We start from the raw sequence: 19,100 nt of genomic DNA, 5'->3' as shown, positions 1-19,100 counted from the left end.
TGCACTGATACCTAATGAGGATATGGACTTTGTTTTTCAAAATAGATGGCACTATAAAATAAAACGAACAGGAAGCATGAAACAAAGGATTTGTTGAGTTTGTGAATAACACATTTTAGGCATGCAAGCTGATTCACCATTCAAAAATAAGGGAATTTTGTTGTTGCAACATTCCCGTTTTACAGATGGGAATCTGAAAGGCAAGGACTTATGAGAGCTAATGAGCAAAAACTCCAGAGTCCCAAGATTGGCTCACTATTCAGTGGACTACACTAGCTTGCTCAACAATGAAGTAGAGTTAACAGCAAATAAAAAAATACATTGCTTTATACACTTTCATAATCAGTGTTGTACAAACACCATACCAAACTGCACTTGGTGCTATAGAAGTACTATTATTTACTAATATTATGCAGCAAAGCACCTGAAGCTGCTGCTAAGTAGTGAAACCTTCTGTCCACATGACAATGATGGGGAACATACAGGAAACCAGAGGGGTAAACCTTGTCAACATTGAATGCTTCTGCATGTGCCAACTTGCACATCACATTTTCCTTAAAACAGATGACCTGTTTTCCTTAAAACGGATGACCTGTTTCCACAGCTTAGAGGCATTCTACACAGCTACACACACTATAATACAGAAATGTGTGTGGACTCTTCAGAAACATAAGTTGATCCAATTAAAAGATATTACGTTGCATTTTCATTTTAACTGACGTAATCATGACTTCTCAGACATTTATTTCTTCTGCCAATTATTCCCTCAGGAACAGTTAACGGGGGTGGAAGATAAGGAAATAGAAGTCCAACAGAGCAAAGCCACAAAGTTTGTGGCACCAAGCTGCAAGAGAGGCAAGCTCTTGGACACAATCTTTCAAACTCCGAATTCCAAAAATGTCTCTTGTAAACCTTTTTTATTACATAATCTATATTCCATTATAGTTTGTGAAATTGCAAACCCCATGAACGAGAGGTCATGCAGCGATATTTTATAAAATGGATTTACACCCATATATCAGACCCTAAGTTGTTATACTTCACTGTGGTTTAAGTACATGATTAGATGACAAATTCATCTACTAGGCTCTTGTAAGTATTAGCTATCCATACCTGTTTTATATATCCTATCCATCAATGCTAGGCTTTAATATATTTGTGTGTTATAAACTTGGAAGGATAGGTATCAGAGTAGCTACTGATGGGTCAGAAAATAAAACGAGAGCAGCAGGAATTCGTCACCCTGATTCAACTTGTGCCTCAAGCTGACACCTCATGTCTGTGACTGATGTGATGCAGCTCTTTCTGAATTGTTCCACTCCAGGCTACAGGTGTGGGCTTTAAAATTTGAATGCTTCCTCTCTCTACACCCCAAATCCCCTTGCTCATGTGGAAACAAACTTCAGTTTCCCAGCACGCTATTTTGAAAAAAATGGGGCAGCAATCAGATGGTGCACGCCCACAATGCAATCCAGCTGCTCCTATACCTTCGCTGGAATCTATTAGCTGCAGTCAAAGTCTTATGCTCAATGCAAACTATAGCATATTAAAAACAATGCATGTCCAAATTCTTACTATACCCCTAGATTGCAGGAGGAATTCAACATCATGCGAAGGCAATTGTTTCATCATCAGGGCAAGCATTTCACCTTCTCAGGAGGAATGATACCCCACCCGCTGGCTCTGGTATTTAGTTATTTATTTCTTCTCAATTGCTGAGCAGGAGTGCAGTTCCAAATGATGCATGAGTGATTATACTATAAGTGATTACAAATAATGATAAATAGTAATCAGACTCGAAGTCAACAGCATATTTTATAAACATTTTATTGGCTGAATAGTGTACACAGTACTTACAGTTGTATCTATTAAAGACAAAATACACTTCAAAATGCAGCATAAAAAATTATAAACTTTTGAACTATGTACAAACTTTGCCTTACGGTTTCACAAATATCAATACTCCAATCCCCATTCACAACCCAAGAAACTGATTTTTTTTTTACATGCAAAATATCTGTAGAAGTTTAGCCTTGGAGGTTTCTATGCCAACCCTTAAGTATCAAACCGCTTTAAATGGGCTCAATGTTCCAGTGTTTTATAGGTCAACAGAAGAATTTACATTTTCTTCAAACCCACTCCAGCTTTATTCCTTAAGTCTATCCCCAATTAAATATTTCATAGCCTGATTTTTAATTTCCAATTAAGAGCTTGCACTTGGCATTACTTCTGCTTTTAGTTTTTTATCCAGGAACAGAACATTTTGCAACACGTTGCAGTTTGAGACTCCTAATATTAACAAATATTTTGAAATAAGTTTGACCTACACACATTAAGTCTAAGACACTGGTATAATAGATCCTATCAGGACATTTTACACCATTACAGAAAAACCTAACTATAGACCAAAAATTAAAAAGGTGTCTGCACCATCTACATATAGGTATCAAAGAGCGTTTTTTGTTTTTGTTTTTAGGTTGAAAAAGGTAGCGATGGCTTGGTCTTTTTAAAGATGCAAATGTCATATTATGATTTTACAAACACAAAGAATTAGGAGAACCTTGATTCCCTTACCATCCCAGTCTGCAGTGATAAAACTGATAACTGAAAAGGGAAACACATGGAGAAACATCTTTAATTTAGACTATACAGTATTTCCTCCTCACCATGTCTATCAGTATCTCAGAACGTACCAATGGTTTAGATATTTACAACTGAAAAACAGTATTAAAAAAAGTATTCACTTCCTTCACTAAGACTGGATATTTTATTGTAAAACCAGTGAAAAGAAACACTAGATGACATGGAATAGCCTGCTGAAGAAACCTACAATGGTAATCAAAGGCACCCAGGATGCTGGCAAATGCAAAGAAGCAAACAGAAAGGCTAGTGGGGATTAAAAACAAAAAGGTTTAGAAACATGCAACCTGCACAAAGGCTTAAAAGGATAAGTGCAGTTGATACAAAAAAAGTGCACACCTTTGCTTACAATAACTTATGTTAGAGCACTGGAACACCATGTACAGCATGGTGATAAATAGCTTAAACTCTGCTCCACATCCCACTTTACGTTGTTTTCTCCAAACGCATTCTAGAGTTTGACATCACACTTGCGTATTGGTTGTCTTAACATTTCATTGGTTGGAATTAAGTTAGCCAATCTGAAAGCTGCACTGTTCTAGTCCACTGGATAAGCAATCTCTGCTGGTATACTAGTACCAATTATTTTCTCTCAAACCCACTCTCCTGAATTATTATCTTTTTATGTCATGAAAAGGGGGCCTTGTGAAGGTGCCCATATACAAGCTATTTCAAATCAAGTGACGAATGAGTTCTACTTTTTTTAACTAGGGAGGGCCACCTCATGACACCTGTTCTGATGCCATGAGATCCCTCTTAAAAACTTAACAGTCAACTTCCAGGCACCTTCTTTTTTATGCAGCCCCTCAGTCTTGCTACTGTAGTTCGTCTCCCATCTTTCAGAGACGAGCCTCCTCCAATCCTCCTTCACTCTCAATCTCGGTAAGCAATGCAGGCTTAAACATAAGCCTGTGAATATAAAAGAACATAACATAGTGCTAGCTGGACCTCATGGCATTGCCCAAGCAAGTAGCAATAAGGGAAGAAAGAAAGTCTTGGGAGAAGTGGAAAAGGTAGCAAGTGATGCTTGGCAGAAAGAAACTCCATTTCTTTTTTTGTCACTTCTCGTAATGATTAACAATCCAATAATGATAAACATAATGATAAACAATCAAAATGAGGAAAAAGTCCCTCAGAACAGAAAACGAAGGTTACAGAATTAAGTGCCATTTTACAGAGATGATTAAATAAAAAGCTTGAGAGGACTGTTCACGTTAATTCTCATGGACAATGCAATCTGAGCTACAGGAGGATGTTAACAACATAGGGTTTGGTTAGGGCAAAGTATGTGTCACATCCTGACTAATGCTCACAACACCGTATCTAATGCTCTGATATTGGAGAAACAACTGCACCAAAGACAGCGGCAGTATGTGCATTTCAGAAGATGTGCATTTCTCAGCCTGCAGGAACAGCATGTCAGTGAACTTTAACTGACACACATTACTAGCTCTGACACCAAGATCTATCCCCACCCCCTTCCCCCAACGACCCATGACTGTCCCCTGGGCCACTATACAATTTCTCTGCTATCCATTGGAACATGCATGCATTACCCCAAGTCTTCTAACTTCCCAATACTTTGTGATAATGGATTAATTCTGTCACAAATAGTTGGAGACAGTTTATGTAGGACAGTACGCTGAGAAAAACTTTCTGTGTCGTGTCAAGAGTTCTATTACAGAAGATGCTTCTGCAGTGGAAAGATGCATTACCAGAAAATATAAAATCTGAGGTTGTGGGGAGCAGCGGGGACCAAGGCGGCTACATTGAGCTCTGGCTGCTTCAAATATTAGCATTCCTGTGTGGTTCAAGAGCCTTGGCTTCCAAATGGTGTAACTAGCCCTATTTCAACCTGCTAGTTATTGCTGAGGCAGTGGCAGTTTCAAGCTGTGCCACACTTATTGTCAAGGATGTTAAAGCTCTGTTGAGTCTGACTTTTCAACTCCCTGGTCTGAACTGGGTGGGTTCATAGGTGTTTCCATGTGCTGAGTCCACTGCAGTTAAAAGTCTAAGACAAACCACTCACTGAGAGTGTGGCATTTGTTCTTAAAACGAGAACAGGCTGTGCATATGGCAAATTTTCCCATTCAGAAGTTTGATAGGTAGGATAGGGAATAGTTCCAGAGACACAAGATATTAGTCCAGACGCTCTGTTCTTTAGCTGGCTGTTAGGATACTCTAATCATCTGTGTCATTGCTTCTTCGTTTGCCTGGCTAGGATCCTATACAGATGAGGAGGGGGGAAAGAACAGTTTTGTAACCTGCAGCCTCTTCATAATAGCATTTAAATACAAAAAACAACAGCCTGCCCTTTAAGGTAGACACCCAACTGTTTAGTGCTGTGGCTATAGCACTGAACTAGATGTGGAGGAAAGTGTGGGTTTGTTTGTATTATTTTTTACCCGCTCTTCACCATAAGGACTGAAGGTAGGTTTAATCATACAGCTCAAACAAGTAAAACAGTTCTAGACAAACGCAGCACAGGTTAGGTTAAAAGCTCTCTCTCGAGTCATCATTCTCTGCATTTCTGAGGGTGTCAGAACTACCAAAGGAGTCTCTCTGAAAGAAGAAGTACCTAGTAAGAGTTTTGTGCTACAGTTTACATTTTGAAACATGTCAGTCATACAGCTCCTAATAGATTTTGGCCTATCCGGAGCAAAGGGAATCAGAATATTTCAGATCAACCATGATGCAGCCCATGTAGCTAATAAGCAGCAGTCAGACTGCTTCCCCACCTACCGTGAAAAGTAAAAGCAATTCTATAAAACAAACCAGATTAGCTTGTCATCTTTAAAACTGGGGTTGAATCTTATCAGCGACAGCTTCAAACCAATGTTTTGTTGGTCACAAGCTTGTCTGTATAATGATGCAACTAGTATTGTACAAGAGCATTATTATGTTATTTTTTTAAAGAGTATATTAGAAATTAAGAGTATTTTGTGTGTGCCAGATTATTAAGTGGTATTGTACCAGTGCCCACAGCTATATGTCCCAGAAAGTATAGCCCCCAAAAGTTGAAATGCTGAACCATCCCAGATCAATTCTAGTCTTTACCATAAGAGGAGTATTTTCTAAAGTGGATCACATCTCCACAGAGGGCAAAATCCAACACTGCATGAACTGATTTCCACTTGTTCAGCAGGCCTTCACCACCCTCTCTTCTCCTTACAAAATCTGTTTGATGGTCCCACAGATCTCCAGAGCAGACTGTGAAGGTGTGCAGAGGGGATGAGAGAGTAGCGAAGCCCTGCTTACTGCAGGAACAGAAGTCTGTTCTGCTTTTGCATGGACAGCATTGAATACCACCCAAAGTTACTTGTAACTTAACAGGGTTGGGAGATCTCTCTGAAAGCCTCAGTGGGAACCAGGAAGAATCACAAGTACTTTGAAACTAGGTCTGCAATCTTAGCAAAGTTATTAGAGATGTTGCACAGAGGTTTTCTTGGAACTGGCTGCAAATAAATTGGAAGCATATGTATGCAAACTCTGATTAAAACAAAGAGGAAAGTTTTGCTCACCTGCATGTGGGGGCTATCCTTTTCTTTCGGTGAAAAAAACCGTCCACCTTCCCCCCGCTTCCTTGCCATGGCATGACGGTGTCGGGACTCATGCAGGTATTTCTGCACAGAAAATCACAAAGTTGTAAGGATGTAAGTGATCCCATATACAAGTGTGTGACTAGATCATCCACTCTGTACTACAAGCAGAAAGCAGGCGCAAAATGCAAAAGAACTCTTCCAAATCTACAACATGGAAATGCAGCGAGACACAAAAGCCCCACTCCAGCTCGTTGAAAGCAATGGAACTTTAGTTGTAGCTAACCTGTTCTGTTAGTTTCAGCTGGACTTTGCCACAACAAAGATTTGATGACTTGAGGTCAAAGAGCAAACACCCCCCGCCTATTCTTTGCCTCCAAATGAAACCAAGAGGGGAAAGAACACTCCAGTCCCCTGCTCAAACTTCTAAGAACATGTATTAAAACTTTCAATCTAATTGAAATTATGGTAAATATAAATAAAATAATATATCTCAGTTTTAAAATAGTCATGGCTGTGGCAGCCTGTGCCATGTCCCCATGCCTCAAGTTGATGGGGCTATCAGGGAACCATCAGCTGCAGCAAGTGTAAAGTTGTTCTCCACATTGACTAGATGTAGTTCTCCTTAATTTTTAGGAGAATAGCCCTTTAAACAGTGAGCTGCCAACCAACATTTTCCAAATCAATAATTTATACTATGTCTAAATGAACCCAGGACTAATTCTGCTTCAGTGATATAAGGAAGAAAGCTTCTGGTGGCCAAGTCCAGAAAGCATGTTCTTTGAACCCAGTATGGTTAAAATATTTGAAGTCTACTGTAACTAAGCAGAGGAAAATGAGAGGAATTTCTATAATAGGAACATAGGCAATTTTAAGGACACACAGTAAATGTTACTGTTTCTCTGCCTCTCATGAACGTTAGATCATAGCCTTACCCTCCTCTCTTTTGGAATTTTCCCTTCGGCTTCCAGCTTAGCTCTTGCTTGCCTCCTCTTCAAAATCCTATGGTACTGTTTCGCATTCACATACAACGGCTCCTCTTCAAGCATCTCAGCTCCAGGCAAAGGTATTCTCTGGATGGCTGGCACTGATCCAGCACCAGGTACCATCTGCATCAAGGGAAGGAAAGAGATTAGTTAAAATGAATACATCTCTCCACACCATATTCAATTCAATGTAGTCCTGAATATATCTCACAGAAAGCCAAAGATCAAATATAACTTCCTAAAATCTATAAACCCCTGCTCCCATTATGAGCAAAGCAAAAGGCTGCCAAGTGGAATAAATCATTTATTCTACAGATTCAGTGCATTAGATTCAGCAAAGAAATGGGGTAATTAGAAAAAGGCAATACGCACCATGACCATTCCACCTGAATTAACCACATTTCCAGCAACAGGCAGCGTCACAGTTACAGTTCCTTGTCCACTGCTGGTTGTGTTGGTGTTGGCGCCAGTCTGAACTATTTGTGCTCCAGCCAAACTGGCTGCTGGGATGGTGATCATGCCTGTAACAGGGACTGTAACTTTAAGGAACAAAAACAAAAACATACACAAACACAAAGATGAAGGGAACATAATTAGTCCCACTTCGGATTTTATTCACTCTGCCCTGAAATTTGCCTGTGGATTTGAAAAAATGAGATTTCCCCCCCAGATATATTAATAGATTAATCCACATCCATGTGCTCCTCATACAACACAAAAATAAAGACTTCTGCCTTCCCACCCCCAGATAAGAATGCAAGAGATGGGAGTATGAAGATTTTAACTTCCCCTTGGTAAATAACTGAACTAACACCATCACCGCAAGAGGCAGCAGCGTCTAGATTGGATGGCTTTAAAAGGGAATTGCATGCTCATTCATGAAGGATAGGCATCTGAAGGACTATCAGCCATAACTGAGAAATGGGACTTATCTAAAAGGTAAAGGACCCCTGACAGTTAAGTCCAATCGCAGACGACTCTGGGGTTGCAGCACTCATCTCGCTTTACAGGCCGAGGGAGTCAGCATTTGTCCGCTGACAGTTTTTCCGGGTCATGTGTCCAGCATGACTAAGCCGCTTCTGGCGAAACCAGAGCAGCGCATGGAAACGCTGTTTACCTTCCCGTGGGAGCGGTACTACTTGCACTTTGGGGCGTACTTTCAAACTGCTAAGTTGGCAGGAGCTGGGACCGGGCAATGGGAGCTCACCCTGTGGCGGGTATTCGAACCTTCTGATCGGCAAGCCCTAGCCCAGGGGTAGGCAACCTAAGGCCCGGATGCGGCCCAATCGCCTTCTCAATCTGGCTTGCGGACGGTCCAGGAATCAGCATGTTTTTACATGAGTAGAATGTGTCCTTTTATTTAAAATGCATTCAGGGGAAAAAAACCTATTTTGGTATTTCAGGAGACTGGGACTTTTGAGTTTCACTTCAGAAACCACACAACAGACACCATAGGGTAAACATCCCACACTCTTTCATAATTGCACACTCCTTCCTGAGTATACATATGTTGTAACTATGAACATAGAATTATAGGTTCTTGGTACAATGATCCTTACAAAACAGGGTTAACAACGTTCATCAATTTTAATGGCATCACTTTGGTGCCTAAAGGCTATTAAAAAAGCAAACAGTATGTATCTTGCTCTGGTAACTGTCAATTTTTTTAAAAAAAGAAAGTGAAATAGTATACTGTGGCATGTAGAATTCCTACCTTGTTGAAGAATTGTTCCATCAGCATTAACGGGTTGATAGACAATTGTCTGTCCCTCTGCCGTCTGGGCTACTTGTTGTCCCTGAACTGCAATTTGTGGCTGTGTCTGCAAATTAAAAACATCCCATGAGATGAAACACTAAGCAATGCAAAACTACAATGCCTTGGTACTTCCTAGCTTCACAATGCAATTCAGATGTGCCAAGATCAGCATTCTTGTTCGTTTCATTTCCCTCAGTGCCCCCTGCAATCTTCCTCTTTTATGTTACCTGTGTCTGGCCAGCAGTAACTGCTGTCTGTGGCTGCTGGATGATGATTTGCTGAGTCTGGCCCTGCTGACCCTGAACTTGCACTGCTTGACCACCCTGAATCTGAATCTGACCAGGCTGGACCAACTGAATCTGTGAAAGGAAGAATCAGCAGGACAGAATAATCAGATAGATCTAATAAAGCTAAACTTAACATTGACAGTATATATTAGGCTAAGACAATCAAAACATGTAAAACCAAATCCGGTACTAATACCTTTAAAATGGAGGCAGAAATTACTTCTGCTCAATGATAAAGCAAAGATGGGAGATTCGTCTGTGCTACTTACTATATCCCATCAGGACTGTAACAATGGGACTATTAAATAGCAGGGCTAGAACAATACTTTAAAATCCTAGGAGCCAGTTATCACATTTCAGCAACAAAATCTCTCCCTTTCAGTCCTAAGCAAACACGACCATGCATATGATACAAGACAGTATTGTAGATAAAGCAACCAGCTTGAAAGAAAAGTGGCAACTTCTTTGTCTTCCTCTAAAATAGAACTGAAAAACTGGGACCCTAGTGGTGGGAACAACCCAGAGAAAATCTACAGCTGGATCAGAGGAAGGCCTAAAAAACAAAACAAAGAACTTTTCATTCTCCCAGGAGTGAAACACTACAAGGCCAAGTGGCAGCGGTTCTCTCTACTAATACTTTCTTAAGCTATTGCTGTCTTTGCTGTTAGACCATAAACTGGGTTATTTAGTTTCCAGGCAGGTGGAAAATCTTTTACGTATACTTGAAAAGTTTTTCTTCTCTATAATTCAGTTTTCACATTCATTTTTAACATAGGAAGCTTCTACCAGTAAAGGTCCTTCCCATCATTTCAGCACAGCAAGACAAATATTTCTTCTGAATGCACCTCTATATGGCAAGAAACTAAAATTTATGAAATCCATTAATTTCTGCAAAGCAAGGCACATTGGAGATGTTACTATGAAGAGGTGCAATTCAGGAGCAATGTTCACAATGCAAAACCTGGTAAAAATTGCTGTGACTTTACACAAATACTACTGTATGAAACACAGCTAAAGTTATGTTAAGAAGTGAAGGTCTCTTCTAAAGCCAATTTCCTCTAATTTCTATTATATATCATATTTTTGTAGGAAGTATTTCTTCACACGACACATAATTCCTATACTGTATTTGCCCCCAGCAGCACAGATGGTTCTTAAAAGGAATTAAACTAATACATCAAGAATACCAATAGCTGCTAGCTAAGACAATGAAGAATAGGCCTGTGTGAGCAGCAGCATCATATATCTGATCACCAGATGATGAGGTCAAACAGCAAGTGATGGCTGCCTTTGTTAATGCACTTAGTGAGCTTCCTTGTGGTATCCAGCAAGCCACTGCTGGCTTTTATTACAGCTCATAGATTTGGGTATACTGACCTGCTGAAGTCCTTGTGATCCTGAAACTGGAACTTGCATAATGGTCTGACCTTGACTCCCAGGTACAGCTTGTACCATGATTGGCTGACCAGTTGATGTGATCAGCTGGCCTCCACTCACTTGTACCATCAGTGGCTGGCCCTGGACCTAAAGAAATGGACAAAAGGGAGAACCACAATGAAATAAAAGTCCAATAAGCCTCTTGCATTATGATCTACCGTTCAAGCATTGTGCAGAAGGCCCCAAATACAGCAGTAATGAAGTTTTGTTCATGCATCACCTCAGGCTCAAACTTCCAGCACTGATGACTTTAAAATGTTTGGTTCAGGGAATTTCTTAAATGCACAATTACATCAAATCTAAGAGAAAGAAATAATTCACCACCAATGCCTATGCTGATAAAAGATAAAGCAAATGGCCTATATAGCCAGAGACCTGAAACTCTGTAAGGAACTCAAGTTTGCATATCTCACTAACTCATTAAACAATATATCCCTCAGCACATCAAATGTAGCACAAGGCAGCCTTTGTCAACCTAGTGTTCAACGGATGCTGTAGACTACAACTCCCACCAGCCCAATGATGCGAGTTGTAGATGAAAACAACTTGAAGGCACCACATTTATGAAAGCTGACATTAGCTTTCACAGGCCAGATCTCATTTCACTGTTTTTGGCAGTAGCTCCACATGGTCTGTAACATGTAGCTCTGCCCTCAGCCATGTTGGAAAAAAGGAAAACCAAGAGTGTTTTCACCTCTGCCCATCTTATGTAGCAGTTTGCAACATGAAGCAACCAAAGCTCAGGGGAGAGACAAACACTACCTAATCACTGAGGTCTCCAGGCAACTCACATAGTAAATAAGTTAATAAACTAGATATATGATTTCTAAGAAATATTTTATATCATTTAATATAAATGAACCCCAAGAGGTTTAAATAAAATATCCAGAGCAAAATATTACTACTTACCATAAAAATTAATAACTAGATCGCTTAATACACCTATCAACAGAACAGGGCAGTAAACTTTAGAATCCAGGGGAAGCCTGCATAAAAGTGTGTTTTCAATAAGTATTTAAATATAACTACTTTCCAGCTCATGGACTGCAGGTGGGAAGATGTCTCAACCTGAAGGCCAGCCTTTTAGATGTCAAAAGGTGGCATTCCACTGATTGTGTTATAACCAGGAAACTCTTAACAAACTGATCATGGGTATGTATAGGGGGAGGAGATCTGCTAGGCATCCGAGTCCAAGGTTGTTTGAGGTTGTATATGCCAACAGCAATACATGAACTCAGTAGTGAATAGGCAAACAGTTCCAAGTAGTCCCTTGAAATTATGAGAATGGAGTATGACACATATAGTACTCTAATTTGCCTTTAGGAGCTTTGATTACTATGTGAGCTACCTTGAAACCTAAATTGTTAGCTTGTGCTGTGAGGGAAAAGCCAGAGTTTTATGGACCATTATCCTGACACAAGAAATGTTCTTATGAATGAATGGGCTTTGGACTAGTTCATGTAGAGTTACATTTCATTTAGGAAATGAAAGAGTAGTCGAAAACAGAAGAAAAGAAAGCTAAAGTGAGATGTGTATTGACAAATATATCTGCTGTAGAAATCAACAAAAGTCATCTCTACCTTTCTCAAATTCTACAATAAAGTTTTCCGCAGTCTTAGAATGACAGAGAGCAGAAGAGGAACAAAATATATAATCCAGGCGAAGTCAAGCAAATGCAAGCAAGCCGTTTTAATTAGTTCACCACTCAGAATAATAAATTACTGAATACTAATTCAAATGCTCCAACAAGCAAAAAACAAAACAAAACCCCAAGTCAATTCAAGCCAAATTAGAAACAAACAACACCATTCGAGAAAAGAAATAAAAACATCCACAGCAATCCTGGCATATTTAACCAAATGAGATGATGTTCACAATGACATTAATAGTTTCACAGAGCACAAACCAGGGTTTGAAATAATACCTCCAATGGATGTCATTTGTTTCATTTTTTTAAAAAAATCTAGTTTACAGATATTCTGATTAGAACAGAAACAATCCATTATCTATACTGGTCAGGCAAGATTTTTTTTATTTTCTTTAAAAAAGTGTGTCTTCTTCAAACAACGGACTGGGTGAGGGGAATCTGTCACTCTCTCAACATGTATACCGTATTTTTCGTCCTATTGGACGCACTGGCCCATAGGACGCACCTAGGTTTTTTTTGGGGGGGGGAATAAAGGGGAAAAAAAATATTCCCCCCTCCCAGCCGCGGATATCTGCCCGAAGTGCAAGGCGCTCTGCTTCAGCGCGTCCCGCGCTCCAGGCAGCAGGCTGCTATCCACAGCCTAGGGAGCCTTGTGGGAACTCCCGCAGGGCTCCCTAGGCTGCGGATATCTGCCCGAAGCGCGGGGTGCTCTGCTTCGGCACGCCCCGCGCTCCGTGCAGCAGGCTGCTATCCGCGGGCTCCCCAGGCTTGCAGATAGCTTCCTGAAGCCTGGAGAGTGAGAGGGGTGCACACCAACCCCTCTCGCTCTCCACGCTTCAGCGAAAGCCTGCATTCGCCCCATAGGACGCACACAGATTTCCCCTTCATTTTGGGAGGGGGAAAAGTGCGTCCTATAGGACGAAAAATACGGTAATTTCATCTAGATTTTCCTTCCCAAAGAGAGGCTATAAGAAAGGGTTACTCATCTTTGTATTTGCGAAGTAGAAGTTTCATGGATCTGGACTTGCTGCATGCTGCATTCCAACCATGTTAACTCTAATGTTCTCTACTGTTAGCATAAGCCATAACTGGTTACAGAGCAAGTAAACTGCCACTATTTTTCTGTTCCTATTTCAAGCCCCAGTGCAAACACAGCATCAAACATGAGGTGATGGGGTGATTCATGCAGTGCTCACATAAACACAACAGATAGGACACCACTACCTGGAGGGTCTGGACTTGCTGGCCTGAGGCAGATGCCACCTGGGCCTCAGTCTGCAACTGGACAGCAGTGACACCGCCCTGCTGCTGGGAACAGGAACAGGAAGAGCTTAAAACTTTGCAGGAGGAAAGGAAGAGTTCAAGACAAGAAATAGCCTTACTGCAGGGAGAAGGACAAGGAGTCCTGTGAAGGGGAGCTATCTGGTTCACCTCCGGTGTTTGGACCGAGACACAGGCTGAAAAAAGAACAACACTGTACTGCTGCTGCCCCCAGGATAAATATAAAAGCTCTTCAAAGTTCCTTATAATGAGCTGCAGGTTTCATGAGGAGCACAAAATCAATAAATAGCCCACTGAAGGTCTTTATACTCTCAAGAATAATTCTGAATACTTTCTCACTGCATGGAGCCTAAATTAGTGCAGCCTTAGCATTGTGGTGTCAGGACTTTTCTCAGAAAAAAGCACATACACATAAGAAAATGGTAGCAAGGTAAGACAAAGGAAAGTAAAAGTCTATTATATTTTCCACTTCATACTAAAACAGCACCTATTCCCTTACCTACATATTGCTACATTGTGTTTTAAAGCTTAGAGTTGGGTTGAAGGACATCTTAATACAGCACTACACAAATAACACCTTTACAAAAATGACCAAAACACCTACCTAATACAAAAAAATAAAAGTGAACAAAGATTTCATTGAGTGATGCTGATGTCACTTAAGACTGCATAAGTCACTAACTATTCATTTTTCCATAGACTATAATAAAATTTCATAAAAGTAACAGCTTACACACTGTTGGAGAAAACTAGAACCACTTTGGGTACTGGGTGGGAACAATCTGGAAAAATACAAGTTTGAAAGACAAAACGTCCTGCAATTATTTATTGCGCTGCATATACTTAATATTTAAAACAGGTATGGAGTTTTTGAAAACACACACATATCTCTGAATAAAGTAATAATTAGCAATGAAGAATCTATTATTGTTGGCCTCTAAAGCAGAATTTAAGAACCAAATGCATGAGTTAGCCATCCCAAGTAATTTTCCACACCTGTTGCTGAATTTGTCCAGCCTGCACCACAATCTGTTCTGTTGAACTATTGCTGTTTGCTGTGTACTGCTCCATTGTTTTTGTAGTGTCAATCCTCTATTCAGTCTTCAACTGGAAACCTAAAAAGCAGAGATGATTTCAAACAATGATCAAGATCTGAATTCACTTATGATAACTACAAATGTGTTAGGATACCTGAGCAGAGTCCTCCTTTCCTTCAAATAATCCCAGTGTTAAATAAACTTTAGCACGATACATTTGAGGTAACTCTTGTGCAGCCAATACAAATAGTGAATGTGGCTATCAAAGGGCATTTCAGAAAGACAAGCTGTCATCTTTCTTAAATGGTTAAGTTTCATTTTTGTTTTATATACAGTTTGGTTGTAAAAGATTTTGGCATAAAAGATTTTGGATTCTGCATATCCAGGTTGTTGTCTGGACATTTCATATAATCTGCATACTACAAGAGCCTGTCATTATATATTTTTGTGCTGTTTTTGTATATTAGATACTCTGTTCTTCTTCTTTTATGCTGCTGTTGAGATAATCTGTATTTACAGTGGTATCTCGGGATGCGAATGCAATCTGTTCCGGAGCCCCATTCGCATCCCGAATGGAACGCAAGACGCGATGGCACGGGTTGTGTTTTGCCGCTTCCGCACATGTGCGCGACGTCATTTTGAGCGTCTGCGCATGCGGTGAAACCCGAAAGTAACGTGCTCTGTTACTTCCAGGTTGCCACGGAGCGCAACCCGAAGGTGCTCAACCTGAAGCACATTCAACTCGAAGTATGACTGTACTGTGTATCTCTAATTATTAGGATTGTATTTATATAATTAATTTGATGTTTATGCTCTGCAGATATTATGCTACATTTGTGTTGTATGTTGCAAACTATCCTGTGGTCTTCTGATGAAGTGTGGCATAATTAAACAAACAAACAAACAAACAAACAAACAAACAAATTTTATTTATTTACAAGGCTCTTTACAACTTGGAACAAGGATACCTTAAGAACCCCAATATGTTATATTCCTGACCAGTCATGGAGGTCTTTGAGAGATTCACTGTTAATGCCTTTCCCACTAATGATTCAGATACACATCTTATCCACCAGGAGCTGTAACCAATTCTGTGGTGCTTCCTCCCAGATGAGATCAGGCAGGACCCCTCCCTATATAACATCTGGTGTTTGGTTAATACGTTTTCCGTAGGCAATTTGAGTTTTCTGATCTTATGGTACACTGTGTAGAAACTGCAGTATTAAGCAACATTTACAGTTTAAAACACAAAACTTATTTCCATGGCCTTAACCCAACAACCTCCTATCCAACAATTTCCTATCTGAAAATTCAGATACAGCCACCACCACACCAGGTGACAGACTGCATTCTAAAGTAGTTCAAAGTAATAAAGTTTATAACAAGCTCTGTAATTTTCTCTCCAAAATGCCCTGTTGCAATTATTTATAATGCTTTCAACAAGAATTGCACCCAAGATGATACGACAGAGAATTTGAAGCAAGGATTGCCAGAAGCGATGTTTCAGGCAATAGGGATTGGGGTGGGAATGGAATGTGTGCTCTCCTAGCCGTGTTCCAGTGCTACTCAACTGTGGAAGCTGCACCAGCAGCAGGGCTTTTCTGTCCTACAGGTAACACAAGCACAAGACTACATAGCAGAAATCTATGCTGCAGCTCTTCCCAAAATTGGGGCAATACTGATCTGGGAAGGAGTCCACTGTATATTCTGCTTATGTGTTGTGGGTCTTCTGATGATACATTAGCAGTGGGTAAAGAGTCACCTTTCAGGGGGTTCCATACTGCACAACTAATGTCAGAATGGACTTACTGCTTCTGCTTCTATGGTAACCTGGAAGCAACTCCAACTATGGAGTCTCCTGAACCTTCTTCCCTGACTACCTACTTGCTGATCTACCTACTACTTCTTTCTCCCTCAGCATTACTGCTGTCTGGAACCCAAGCAGGGCTAGCAGAAACCCACTGTCAAAGGCAGGCAATCAAACCCAGCTGTTAACCTACTGGAAACTGAAAGCTGGAGATAAGAAGACATAAATTTACTCTAAGCTTAAACTCACACTCACCAATTGACAGCAGATACTAGAGCAACCTCCAGCAGAGCCAAGCTGCAAAGTAAACTGTGAACAAGCAACAGCAGGATCAGAAAGGTGTGATAATATTATTTGGGTGGCACTTCAGTTTTTCTGAAGTGTTCACATCACCTCAGGATTAATCTTGGAGTTGGCTAAGGAAGCAATCCAAACACCTGCATAGCAGGTTTAAGGCAGCAGCCTAGCCTCTGCTGCATCCACAACCCTACTGCTCATGCTGGTAAGGGAGAGAAGGTTGTTGAGCCACCTGCTAGACTGCGTTAATCCAATGAATACTATGTTAGTTCAGCCCTGCCCCTGCTTGTATTTCCACTATTTCCAGCAGCAGCTTTGGCCTGTCAACTGTTTGGGTGGGTGCACTGAGGTACTCCCTCGCTGGTAACTAAGCTCCCTGGAGGGACACTTCTGCCTCATCCAGATGATCTCCAGAATAGCTGATGATGAGCAAGGGTGCCCTGCACATGCATTCATTTGGACAAAATTTGGAGAGCAGGACCCCAAAAGATGGCAGGTGCAGAAAGCGCATATATTGTATTAAACCATATAACAAAGTTGATACAAAATATATGCCAACATCAGCTGAGATGTCGGATGAATGTGACGCTTCCTATTACTGCCAAGTCTTCACCTCTTTCTTTGTTTCCCGCAGAAGAATGTTGCAGATTTCTCACCTTATGAAGATAGATCGGGTACCTGGCAACCACCTAGTGCCACAATTTAGGGTGGATTACATTTTAAATTTCAATTCTTACATTCTCTAAGATCAAAACAAAGATCAATAAACATGGCCACCAAGAAACACTTGATAACATTACTGCACTACATCTAGAAGGCAAAAAAGCAAGAAAAACATTGCCTGAATATCACGTTGGCAGTGTCTATCAATTGCCTACAGCTATGGTTAATAGCTTTCCTCATGAGCAGCTTTTTAAAAGAAGTCTTCTCCAAGTTTAACTAGAATTCTGAAATTATATACATATCAGAGAATACATATAGCTCCCATCACTTACAGTTCAACCCTAAATCATATAATGCATTTTGTTCCCTGTAGGTATAGGAAACTCCATTGATTTCTATTAGATTTCATTCTTACATCATTCATAGGATAATGAAATCATTATCACAAAACCCAATGGAAAAATAATTGAACTGCAAACATGTAATTCAGGCAGACGACAGATCACTCCTTTGTAAACATGTCAGCTAAAATGAAGTTTAATGCAGAAGTTTTGTTTTTTTGCTGTAGGAAGGACATCACAAAGCCACCTCACCTCATCAAATTCACACAAAAAATTGAGGCCAAATTTCTAATATGAGAGAAGAAAACATGCTATTAACAGATACTGAAATCTAGCATGACAAATAAGGGAGAGATGCCTGCCTTTGTGTAGCGAAAGGCCCTATCACTTGCAGTACTGGGTCTCAGCGAAGAGTACTTTTTTATGACAAAGGCCAGAACTGGGCCCAGAAACAGGCAGGAAGGGTTCACAGGGGACCCTGAGCCCTTTGGTTGCCGTGATCAGCGTTCGAGCAAAACTGACCTCGTTGGGCAGTGGTAGGCAGCCACACGCAGGGTGACGAGTCCCGCACTGGGCACAGCCGTGTCAGCTTGGAGGGAGAACCGGAGGCCGCTTTCCCCCTTCCAGGAAAGCCACCCCCCATAACGCGACTTCCCCTGGGCTCCCCACACTTTCCTCCTCAGCAACTTCACCCCCAACCCAGCGAGGGCCACAAAAGGGCATCCCAGAGGTTTCTCCAGCGGCTCCGGGAGCACCGCGCCAAGGACGGAACGGCACCGACTATCCCTCCTCGTCCTCTCCCCATTGGGGTGACCCTCCCGGCTACCCCATCCCGCCTCAGCGCACGATCCGGGCGCCCAACGGGCCACGTCCACTCGCTGCCCCAGCGCTCGCCCAGCCCTAGCCCGCGCGCGGCCTTCTGACTGGCCACTCTGCCCCGCCAATCCCGGCTCTTGGGCCGGCGCTCGGGGGCTCCATATTGGCTGCTCGCACTCACCGTGCCTTGCTCCCCCGGTTCGGGTCCCGCTCTGATTGGCTCCGCCACCGGTCCCCGAAACCCAATCAGCGCCTCCACTCAGCCGCCGCGCAAAATGGCGCCCAACCCCCGACGCCCAACAAAGAGAAGACGAGGGTGGCCTCCGCGCAGGCGCCGCAAGAAGAGCTCCTCCCGCCGAAGCTTGCGCTGGTTTGAAACTCTGCGCGCACGCGCTGTTGGAACAGTCGTGCGCTCCCTCGTTAAGTCGCCTCGTTGCCTTCTACTTTTAGATAGCTTCTCTACGCATGTGCAGGGCAGGATAATTGCTGTGTCTGTTTCCTATGGTAATTTGTGCTCTGAGGCGACACCATAGAGTTTTCTGCCTAGAAAGGCATACGTGTGGGT

At 41.5% G+C, this 19,100-nt stretch overlaps 2 protein-coding genes across 26 annotated transcripts in view; one reads left to right on the top strand and one right to left on the bottom strand.

The window, feature by feature from the left end:
• Nucleotides 1–1,811: 1,811 nt before the first annotated feature.
• On the bottom strand, nt 1,812–18,836 carry NFYA (nuclear transcription factor Y subunit alpha). 22 transcript variants are annotated; one of them, XM_083509260.1, is made up of 10 exons: nt 18,717–18,836; nt 14,571–14,689; nt 13,515–13,601; nt 10,586–10,732; nt 9,149–9,280; nt 8,880–8,985; nt 7,538–7,704; nt 7,115–7,288; nt 6,162–6,263; nt 1,812–4,865 (listed from the first exon to the last, which is right to left on the bottom strand). In XM_083509260.1, exons 2-10 carry the CDS (start codon nt 14,643–14,645, stop codon nt 4,812–4,814), a joined length of 1,044 nt encoding a protein of 347 aa, XP_083365386.1. In that variant the 5' UTR covers nt 14,646–14,689; nt 18,717–18,836; the 3' UTR covers nt 1,812–4,811. The 22 variants fall into 22 exon arrangements, with proteins under 22 accessions (XP_083365386.1, XP_083365392.1, XP_083365407.1 ...); XM_083509266.1 differs by having other exon boundaries at nt 1,812–3,549; XM_083509281.1 differs by having other exon boundaries at nt 7,538–7,686.
• OARD1 (O-acyl-ADP-ribose deacylase 1) overlaps nt 18,811–19,100 on the top strand; it is a gene marked incomplete at its 5' end in the record, with an annotated part of 46,133 nt that continues 45,843 nt past the window's right edge. Inside the window, one exon of one of the 4 annotated variants that reach the window (XM_083509322.1) lies at nt 18,811–18,954. In XM_083509322.1, coding sequence (XP_083365448.1) covers nt 18,811–18,954 — 144 coding nt within the window. Of the gene's footprint in view, nt 19,099–19,100 lie in introns of all 4 variants that reach the window. The other 3 variants (XM_083509329.1, XM_083509324.1, XM_083509328.1) reach the window with 3 other exon arrangements.

This window comes from Podarcis liolepis, assembly GCF_965112155.1.
Source record: "Podarcis liolepis genome assembly, chromosome: 6".
Taxonomy (NCBI): Eukaryota; Metazoa; Chordata; class Lepidosauria; order Squamata; family Lacertidae; genus Podarcis; species Podarcis liolepis.
This window is presented reverse-complemented; position numbering and strand designations above follow the sequence as displayed.